General features: G+C 33.2%; 2 protein-coding genes across 2 annotated transcripts; one reads left to right on the forward strand and one right to left on the reverse strand.

The window, feature by feature from the left end:
• The first annotated feature begins 6 nt into the window (after positions 1–6).
• Positions 7–1012, forward strand: LOC134239999 (uncharacterized). Its single transcript, XM_062722124.1, has one exon. The coding sequence runs from the start codon at positions 63–65 to the stop codon at positions 900–902; it is 840 nt and encodes a 279-aa protein (XP_062578108.1). The 5' UTR covers positions 7–62; the 3' UTR covers positions 903–1012.
• Positions 1013–2015: 1003 nt separating this feature from the next.
• Positions 2016–11054, reverse strand: LOC134239998 (uncharacterized; the record flags this gene model as incomplete). The annotated part of the gene is made up of 13 exons (XM_062722122.1): positions 2016–2640; positions 2769–2836; positions 3047–3136; positions 3471–3630; positions 3850–3973; positions 4407–4709; positions 5053–5132; positions 6160–6401; positions 6823–7114; positions 7404–7569; positions 8917–9537; positions 10262–10325; positions 10958–11054. Coding segments are annotated over 13 exons (2514 nt in total), but the record flags the coding sequence as incomplete, so codon positions are not given.
• Positions 11055–11195: the final 141 nt, after the last annotated feature.

Here is an 11195-nt window from a genome sequence, read left to right on the forward strand (position 1 = left end):
TTTGTTTATTTAGAATAGGAAGGATATGACTTTTCTGCTGCCAATAATTTATCAAATACACAATGGCTGCAGAGAACGCGGAGAAGTCACAAATATTTTCTGAAGTTCCACAAATTTTAACTATCATAAAAACAGGATTTCGGTGGACCTATAAAGTGGAATGTGGGCTCAGCACGAGTCATTTCTACGTCAGTGGATCAAACAGCATCATTAAACACATGAGTACGAGCGGAGTATTACTGGAAGAAATCGTAACCAAATCCAAAAATGTTCCTCGTTGTTTCACGGTCAATAAAAAGGGCCAATTGATTTACAGTGACAGTGTAGATCGAAGTATCAATATCGTTAAAGGTCGTGAAATCGAGCGTCTAGTAAGACTTGGGGGTTGGAAACCAAATTCGATCTGCAGTACGACCGCGGATGAAATACTCGTGGCGCTAAAAGCCGACGATGGAGATGAAGCGAAAGTAGTTCGTTACTCACAGTCCAAAATGACTCAAGAAATACAGTTCAATAGCGATGGACAACCTTTATATTTCGACCCTCATTATATTGACGAAAACAAAAACTCTGATATAGTGGTCAGTGATTTCGATAAAAAGGAAATCATCGTGGTGGATGAATCAGGAAGATACAGATTCAGTTACCGTGGAAACCAACTGACCAAAATGCATGAGGAATTTGCTCCGCGTGGTATAACTACAGACAGCATGTGCCAAATTTTGATAGCAGATTTTGATAATAATTTGATACATATAATTGATCAGGATGGTCAATTTTTACGGTATATAGAAAATTGTAACCTGCATTTACCGTTGGATCTTAGTACTAACAGTGACAATGTACTGTTTGTTGTTGAATATTACAGCAACAAAGTGAAGGAAGTTAAGTATTTGAAATGAACCGATAGCCAGGATAAAATTATCTAAAATAATGTCTGTATTTGATGTTGTTATCAAAGTTTCTTTGGCTTTCTGAAGGTTAAACTATATTTGTAAGCTAGTACATGTATTTGAACAGCTAGTATGAAGTCTTAATAAACTGATAACATTTTATCATGGTGCATGTATTCTTGTGCAGTAAAAATCATTATTTTTGTACATTCAAATTGAAGAAATCAAATTTTCATCATACATACAATATTTCCCAGTATATTAATCTACATAAAATTTTCAAGTCTGTAAATTAAAAAAATCGAATCTTCACTCCTGGTATATTAGCTAGTACATCTAGTGTTCTTCCTAGGTTTACAATGAGAGAACTTACATATAAATAAGCACATGAAAAAATTTGTATGATAATGAAAAAAAAATTTAGAGTTCAGAACGTTTTCAAAAACTGATTTATTTCATGATCTTGGTTCTTGAACAGCAGTAACACCTTAGATTCACACCATAACAATAAAGATAGAATTTATGTACAATACATTGCACAATAAAGACAGAATTTATGTACAATACATTGCACAGTGTTAACATGGTTAAATGCATACTTGCATATGTAAGTATTGTGGTCTGAAAATGCAGTATAAAATTTAAGAAATTTACTAATCTTGAAAATTTTACATTTATTGATTATATTGGCCATTGTAAATTAAGGTCTAGTTTTAAATCTTACTCAGACTTATGCAACTGTTAATTTTAATTCAACAAATATAATCAAATAATTCATGGACACAATTAATATTTCATAGACTTGATAATTAATCTGTGAACAAGACCTGTTTGTGTTATTCTTTACTCTAGCAAAGTTTATACATAAGAATTTGAAAAACAATCCTATAAAAATTCAAAAAATAAATTCATAAAAAGTTATAATTTTACATAAAAAAAATAATTGGATGGGTTAAAAGTAAAATTTTCATAAACATGATTTAAAAAAAATTATATACATGTATCAAATTGCAAATGTATCCACAGATAAATCAAAAAGATTATTTCTCTTTGAACAGATACATTTTACCGCAAACTTGAGATTCACAGCAAATATTGGAAAAAACTCTCAGAGATACGTCTACAGTATTTCATGGACACAATTGAATTTCAAAGTTTTAGAATTACACTATGAACACTACCTGTATTTGTTATTTTACCAAATACATGTTACATATAAGAATTTAAACATAAGAATTTTAAAAAATATCCTAAATAAAATTTTAAAAAAAAAATCATAAAAAAATAAAGATTTTTAAAAAGGAATTGGACAGGTTAAAAGTAAAAAATTTCAAAAACATGATTAATAAAAAAATAATACAATTTGAAAATGTATCACAGATGATAGATATGAACAAGAAATCACAGACACAAACTCATTAAAAACCTGACTCTCAGATAGATACATAACTGCTTTTGTCATTAGGCACAAGTTAGACACTTGACAAACACCCATGTTTTTGACACATATGATTATTTCCTAGGGAATGTATGTAAAAATTCATGTCTGTCCAGGTCCGTCCCTCTGTTTACCTGGGCTGTCGTCCCTCACACTCTGTTGGTCCTGGGTCGGGGCGGGGGTCTGGGGTACTGTCCCGTGTACATTCTGTAGGGGCTCTTGCTGTTGAATGTATTTGTCCATCAGCCATGCCTGGTCCTTACGGTTAAAATTCCTGCTCAGTTCAAAAAGATTCACCACTGACATTCTCTAAGAAAGGTTAAGGTTAAATAATGTTTGTCAATTAACATTAATGACATTCCTTATAAAAGCTAAATTTATATAATCAAAAATGCTGATTCTGTATAAGATGATGCTAGCAAACATATAAAGGATACAGATTTCTGTGGAAGGGGAGGTAACTGGAATACAGATGGAGGTTGTGACAACCTTAAATCTGTGGAACCTGCACAAAGTAATTGAAGTCCATAGATTAACACAAAAAACCTGCATGTCCATACAATAATTAACAATTGTGTTAAACTAATAGCTATTTAATGTATTAAATAATGAACAGGTAATGGAAAGTGATGAGTACCCCTCTATAAAACCTATTTTAGAAGTTAAAGAGGAAGGTATACATGTACGTCATTTTATCTATATTTTAATAACATACCCGTAGGATGGAAATACTGATGTGCCCTGGGATTGTAGATTGTGGCATTGTTGGTTTTTGTTGGCATAAACAATGCTGGCAAGCTGACATCTGAAAAACAGGTACATCAAGTTAAAATTTAGTCAGTGGTGTTGTGTGTTTTTTTCTCTCATAATTTTGATACATTCAGGTTAATATTTATTAAGCAAAAAAACAAAAAAACAAACAAATACAATTTGAAATTAACCACAATACTGTAAACCAATTTTTATTCGTGTGTGAGAAATTTTCGCGATGTTCGCGAGAGGCTCATCATCGCGAATATTTCTCGCCCTGAAAATTAATGATTTTTAGCAATTCACAAATTTTTAAACTATATTTCTGACCATTTACATATAAGAAAACCCTATTGTGAAATTAAATATTCGTATTAAATATCCCCCACCCTTCATTGCATCAAACAGCCCCTCCTCTTTCCTGCTGAGTTTATTCTGCCCGGCCAGCTTCTTCTCTAGTTCCTCCTGAATCGTCTTCATGGTCCGCTCCTGATTCTCCTGCTGGTGTTTCTTACTGGTCTCCTCAAACCAGGCCAACCGTGACATGAACTATAAATAGAACAGAAAAATTACTGGTCTCCTCAAACCAGGCCAACCGTGACATGAACTATAAATAGAACAGAGAAAGTGACTGGTCTCCTCAAAACAGGTAAAGCATGACATGAACTATAAATAGAACTACGTTTGATTCTGAGAAAAAATTTTTATGCAGTTTTAATAGATTCTCATAATTGATAAAACACCCACTGAACTACATGTGATTCTTACATCTTCTGGAACATCAGAACCCAGGGTTGGGAGGGGCCTTGTCGCCTTAAACTGTTTCCTTTGGAAAGAGGGAAGTTCTGGCATAGAGTGTCCCAGAGACTGGTTCTCTGTTCTAGACTCAAACCTAAAAATAAAGGAAGGAAGGATTTTTACTTCAAAGTGCCAAGCACTGGGCAAAAGAACAGTTGATACATAGTTTTTATTGACTTGGGACAGTTGCAGTCAAGGTTTGAACTAATGACCTGATGATCATGGAGCAAGTGTAGATATAAATTAAATTGCTTTATGTCTGTATTTTTAGATTCTTTCATCATTTCTATAACTTAATCACAGATCCTTCAAAAGAGACCTCAAAAACTGAGGCCCCTTGTCACTGTAGGCGTTAGCATGACAAAGAACCTTTGCTGCTTTATGTCCCTGAGTGCTGAGTAAAGGTCTAAATTTTAAGCATTTATAGGTAAAGATATGGTGACATCTCTATACGAGTGACACATTCTTAAATGAGATGTAAGAACATCAAACAATCCATCAATCAATTTATATCAAAGTAAGCTTACCCAATGGGTGTGAGTGTATCATAAGTCTGTGGTGTTTTGGGCAGCAGATTTATGTCCTGACTGACTCCCAGACTGGGGGAGACCATGGTGGAGGGCTGAAGCTGTGAGGGGGTCTTAGGGGGGACAGCCGAGGTTCGCCCCCCACTGGCAGATGACCGCTTACTGCTACTGGACACAGGGCGCTGGTGGACAAGTGGTGGGCGATTCTGTTGCTGCTGTTGCTGTTGCAAGAGCAACTCCTTCTGTTCCAGTTGTGTTTGTTGCATTTGCTGCAGGTTTTCCAATAATTCTTGTAGACGTTTTCTATAAGACAAATCAAGATAAAGATCAATTCTGCATTGTTTCAAAGAAGTCAACTGTGATAATAATCTTATCTTAGTATTAGGAAGTCAGTAGTATGGAAGGCAAAGCTTAAATTAACATACTAAGCCTTATTCAAATATAATTATAAAATGTCTGAGTGATGAAAATTTTCTTCTCTCCATTTAAATCAATATTTTAACTTTAAATTGGCATGAGGAAGTCATTTATTATAAATATGGAAGTGTGTTTTTCTGCACACAACATGAAGCGATCAGAAATGCCAGAGGATGTGACTATGGTACCATAAACTGGCAAATACAACCCAACATTTAACACTACTCACTCGTACTCAGCCTGTACTCGCTCCAGCTCTTCACTGTGTTTTCCTATCAGCTTGTCATACTCAGCTTTTGTCACCATATCCTGCAAGTTCATTTGAGACAATATGAAATTCATGACTGAAATATTGGTTAATCAATATTGTACACTACATAAATCTTAATAATATCATTCAATGCATGATCTGTTTATTAAATATCTTTTCTCTAATCTAATCTATTACAAAAATCCTAATTGGAACATTTTGATGCATGTAGATTTTCAAATTTTCCATTACAAGACCCAACACGCCAAATATACACAATGTATTAGTCCTTTGAAGTGTTCAGATCAATTTTGGTGCACTGTTATCCAAACTAATCCATGCTCCTGCTTGCTTAAAAATAAATTCATGCATCACACATGTACAAAGTGAAAGAATGGTTGCCGTGAACTCTTGAGTAGAATGGTGAGTATATTCAAATTTTCAAAATATGGAAATTTTTTCATGCCAATTTGATAGCTTTACTGTTATCCTAGAAATTTAAAAATGTCTCTGTATTTTAAACCATAGTTGCCATCCTTACAGAATGTCAATTCAAATTCACCATAATATTACAATGTAATGCATCCACTTTTTGCAACAATCTTGTGCAACACTGTTCACAATCTGTAATTATATGTTTTCATAATTAAGTGCTTTTTCACAAACTTCACACATGCAAAATAAAAACTTGTATAAAAGACAAGTTTAAAGTGGGATTTTAAGATAACTGAAACTTACAACACCATCAACATTCTGTTAGATAAAATACAGTCAGTTTTATACTGTTTATCATAAACTTGCTGCATGTACATGTGTACATGAATGAAAAATTCCAAGTCAATATTCAGTGTAAATTCATTCTGATGAAAAATTAAACATATTTCTTGAAATATAAATTTTCAGAAACAAGTTTGATTGAGTAGTGATTGTATTAAATGTATAAAATTCAATACCACTTTCTTAATTAATCTGAATCTGCATGCAAATTGTGGAACAGCCTGCCAAATTTATATGCATAATTCTATGTTTTGACAAGCATTTTATTCCCTACCTCCCCTCCCACCAACTTTATTATACATGTATTACCTCTTTTGGAGGTTCCGGCTCAGCAGGTGGTGGTGTCTTGGGGACCTCGATGATCTTTGGCTCAGCCTGAACTATGACCTCCTTGATGACCTCTTTCTCTACGACCTTGACCTGCACCTCTGGCTGCCATTCCATGGCTGATGCTGCCCGGCTCTCCGTTTCTTTAAACATGTCCTCTTTCTTCCAGGTTTGAAGATCAATACCAGCAATGTCCAGGATAAAATCATTGAAGGGGACAGTTCCTGTATCGAATAAGAATTTAAATAAAATCCAATGAAGCTGAAGACGACCAAACAATGAAATTTTTTTTAAAAAGTCTTTTGAATCAATATCAAATTAATTCAATGGCAAAATGGGGGAAAAAAAGTTTTTTGTATCAATATTGATTAAACATGTTAAAGATATTGTCTTTTGAATCAGTTTTGAAGACTAATTCAAATGCAGTGAGGATATAAAAGAGGTATCATGTGATTCTCATCCAATCAAATTTAAAACAAACTTAAAAAATTCAAAAGAACATCAATGCAAAATGTCTCCACTGAATTTGCAAACGCATTTTCTCTGACTAAAATTCAAATCAAATTGACAATTTTTCCCTTATCACCCTTAATAAAACAGACTTATAGAGATTTTAAAAAACACACCAACAGACAGAACCCCTACCATTATTTCTATTCCACACTTTAGGTTTCATCCGCTTGGCCAGGTAAAACACAATGGGTACATTTCCACATGGTTCATGTACATTATCCGTTTTCTTAGGGTTGAGGGCAAAGATCGGGAAGTGGAGTGGCTCCACCTTTTTGAGGATTTCGTGTTTCTCCACTGGGGCCCCATTCTCAGATTTTGGAGAGGGGGGTTTGAGGTCTAATTCTTCTACCTTCTCCCTCTCCCCTGGGGGAGGGGGGACGTCATCGTCCCCGTGGGGTTCTGGAAGGAACACAGTCTTTATTTCCTGTTAATAAAGTAAATGATTAGAGAATATGTAATGAACTAACAAGATTTCACACAATCTGAAACATTTTTGATTACATCTACAAAGAATTTTCATATGTTCATTTAATACATTCATAATCATGTTTTGGTTAATTTGTAAGATAATTAATTTTTTAGATCTTAATTGTCTACACTATAGACAAATTATTGCAATTATTTGTATGAACTAGCCATATACAGTGTAGCAAACTCTAATAAAAATATTGAATATTCATTAATAAACAAAGTTTCAACTGTTAAATGTGTACCTGATCAAATATGTCATCCAAATCAATGGTTGCCATGGCAAACATTTCTTCTGTTGGGCCTTTATGAACGGAGAGTTTCAGACTCTTGGGTTCGTCCTGCTTGCCTTTACGCCAGACGCTATCATTTCCAAAGTATTCTGGGATGTCAAAAAATATCTCCTGATATCTGATGGGAAAAACAAATGTCAGCGGTGAATAAAAAGCAAAAAAATCTCATAAGTCTCAATAACAGACAGTCTAAACTTGATGGCTGCATTCAAAATGAACTACAGAGTAAAGGCCTTAATTTTACTTTGTCCTCATTATTTTATCTTACAAGAAAATGAAGAAATAGAAAAACCTTTTTTTAATTATAAAAAGGAAATATTGTTACAAAAAATATCAAGATGTTCTAAAAAATAAATAGTTTTCATTGATTAATGTATTAGTTACCAGAGAAAGAGAGAGATTTGAGGGACAAAGCACATTCAAAATGGCTCACAATTAATATTTTAAAGACTAGATAAGTTCTTTTGTATTATTTGTTCAGTATACAACTATTACTTAAATCATTTCAACTGATACACACATTTCACAAAGAAAATTCTGGTTCTATATCATGCTTAAGATACTTGTAAATAATGGTATTTAGTAATACATGTAATTTAATATTTAATAGTCAACTATTCTCATTATAATACTACAAGTAACATTGCCTTCTAGAAAAAACCTTCAATTTACATGTTTAATTTTTGTAATAAAAAGACCTGGTTTCAGACTAACACACTACACTGTATGGGGTATCAAAAGCATTCATTAATTTCATGCATGCTTGTTTGAAGGAATTAGCCATATTACGAACCCAATGCAGGGGAAAACTTCATGCTGCATGCAAAGTTGCTCATCCAATACTGTAACATGGGAATATACTCGATGGGTTTATTTACACTTAATACACCATAAGAAAGACCAGAGTGAGACAATCCCTCCTTTGAATTGTAGGCAAACTCAGGGTGGGTGAATTTAAAAATAGGGCAAAATTGTTTGCAAGTGTGAAACGGAAAAAATAAGATTCCTAGATCCTGACTTGTCATGATATGTACATTATTGAACAAATTAAAGAAATATTTATGTTATGCTGTACAGAAAAAGACATGTGAGTATATATTTAACAATTTGTTTCTCGCATGTATTGACAGAATAAAAGAGATAGGAAAAGTGCAGACAGAAAAATTGAACAGAAAAAAATATGATAGAACAAAACCTTCAAAAGAAACCAAATCCCAGCATTGAGATTTTAATGTTATTTGGGCGGGGGCCTCCAAAAGAAATATCTTGCTTGAAAAGTAATCTTCAATCGAAATAGATACGGTGATATCACAAAAGAATTGCTACCATACCAACTACAACAACACCACATCAAGGAGTAAATGTAATACATGTATATATAGTTAAACTTCTAAGAAAATATATAAAGGAACTATAGTGCATGCCTCTACCAGTACAACTAACAAAACACAATACAACACAGTACTCTTCAACTTCTGCAGCCATTGGTTCCTCATCCTGTCCACCCCTCTCTTTGGAATCTTCCTTCTTAGCTGGTTCTCTGGCACCAGACCTGACAGCCCCTTTTTGCTTCATTGGAACAGTCCCAGTTTTCTTCTTCTGCTGCAACAGAGACCTAGCCATTTTCTTGGAGTCTGATTCTGAGGACTTCTTTAGGTCCTTCACAAATCTTCTCTTTGGTGGTTCTTTTGTATCCTTTGCTGACTTTGAGGTATCTTTTTTATCTTCATCTTTTGAATCATCTGGCTCTTTTGGTTCCTTTGAGGATTCTGGGTTTTCTTCCTCCTTTGAATCTTCTGGTTTTTGCATTTCATCTTTCTTTTCTTCTGATTTTTCAACATTGTCAGTTTGTTCAACATCATTTGGCTTTTCAGAGTTATCTCCCTTTTCTGTGTTTGTCTCAGATTTTGAATCAACATCTTCATTACTTTCTGGTTCATCAGAAGACTGCATAGTGATTACAATCTCTGGTTTTTCCACTTTTTCTCCACCTTCCACTTTTTCCACATTAGGATCTTCCTCTGCCCCCTCCACATTATTATCAACACTCATCTTACCTGTATTTGGCCCTGACTGATCCTGATTGCTACATTTATTCATAAACAAGAAATATTTTGAAATGTACTCACAAAGTATTGCAAATGCATCAGATAAGCAAGTGTGTATTAAAATGTGATTTTTTTTTCATCTATTAGCATTGTGAACCAAAAAGGGAAAGATTGGTGAAATTAATATACATACTCTACTAAAGTGGAAAAAAATTCTATTCAAATAAGGTCACAACTGTTTGAATTTGCTTTGCTGACCTTTACAATCATGAAGTACTGTGGTGACAGAAATAGTTTTGTCAAAACATAAAATGAGTTTTAAAACTAAGTCACAGATGCAATCAAGTCACAGATCATGCAGATGTAATCAAGTCACAGATCTATGCATTCAAGTCACAGTTCTATGTAATCAAGTCAGAGATGTATTCATTTCACAGATCTATGTAAACAAGTCAGAGATGTAATCAAGTTGTAATCAAGTCAGAGATGAAATCAAGTCACATATCTGTTATCAAGACAGAGATGTAATGAATTCACAGATCTATGTAATCAAGTCAGAGATGCATTTATTTCACAGATCTAAGTAAACAAGTCAGAGATGTAATCAAGTTGTAATCAAGTCATAAATGTGTTATCATGTCACAAATGTAATCAAGTCTGATATTTTTTTAATATCATGTCTGTGGTGCATGTGAAGTTGAAATAAATATTTTGATTCTTTAAATTACAAAAAGTGCAAGGTGAAAGAGGACAAAAATGTACCTTGTTTTTGCCTCCTGTTCTGCCTTTCTTTGTTCAGCCTCTTTTTTGAATTGAGCCATTTTGTCTAAAGCAAAGTTAGCATATAAAAGCACAACCATACACCACACATAATACATGTAGCTTAATTAAACATACAGTAAACCAATTTTCATAACACCAAAAAAAGTTATCTGAAAAACTCGCAAAGATTTGAAAAGTATTATGATATTAGCTTTATTACCAATTCTAAGCTTGTTTCAGACAAATGTTGCAAAATATTAGTTTAAAAGATTGAATTTGATCAGATGGAAATTTAAACATAAAAAAGTAACTGCATAGATTAATATTTAGATAAGCGTATAAAACAAAAACATTTGGTTACACTTAAAACAGAGAAATGTTTTAATGAGCTTGTTAACAATTTAACTACATGCACCTGATATTCAAAATAGATGAATTTTTGAATCTAGCAAAACAGTTAAATAATATTCAGAAAATTAGCAACACTTTAAACTATTACCCTTCATCTTCTATAATCAAAATCATGAAATGTAATTACACAGCTTGATTAAATTCATACTGGTAGGTTTTCATTTTTTTTATTCATAGCATATCAAAAAAGTCTTTTACTATTTATTATTCAGGAAAATTAATTTATTTTATCTGATAACAATATATATTTGTAAAACATAATATAGTTTTAGTACATTAGCATACCTTCTGACCCTGGTTTTGCCCTTGAACCAATTAGACCTCGGCCTTTTGGCTTCGGTTCTTCTTTTTCGGGCTGGGGTTGTGAGACAGGCTGTGCAAAATAGAATGAAAAAATAAATTAAATTTAACCTAAATTTAAGACTCTTCCTATTAGTAGGAAAAAAATTCTCTTCATAATATTTATTAAAGAAAGCATTTTAAGGGGGATAACTCTTGCAACCACATCTAACTTACAGAAGTG

Source organism: Saccostrea cucullata, unplaced genomic scaffold (assembly GCF_032062105.1).
Source record: "Saccostrea cucullata isolate Sc308-1 unplaced genomic scaffold, CSIRO_AGI_Scuc_v1 ctg17125, whole genome shotgun sequence".
Classification (NCBI taxonomy): domain Eukaryota; kingdom Metazoa; phylum Mollusca; class Bivalvia; order Ostreida; family Ostreidae; genus Saccostrea; species Saccostrea cuccullata.

Excerpts from the sequence above, each read along its gene's own strand:
- LOC134239999 (XM_062722124.1), top strand. The coding sequence starts at position 63 with ATGGCTGCAGAGAACGCGGAGAAGTCACAAATATTTTCTGAAGTTCCA.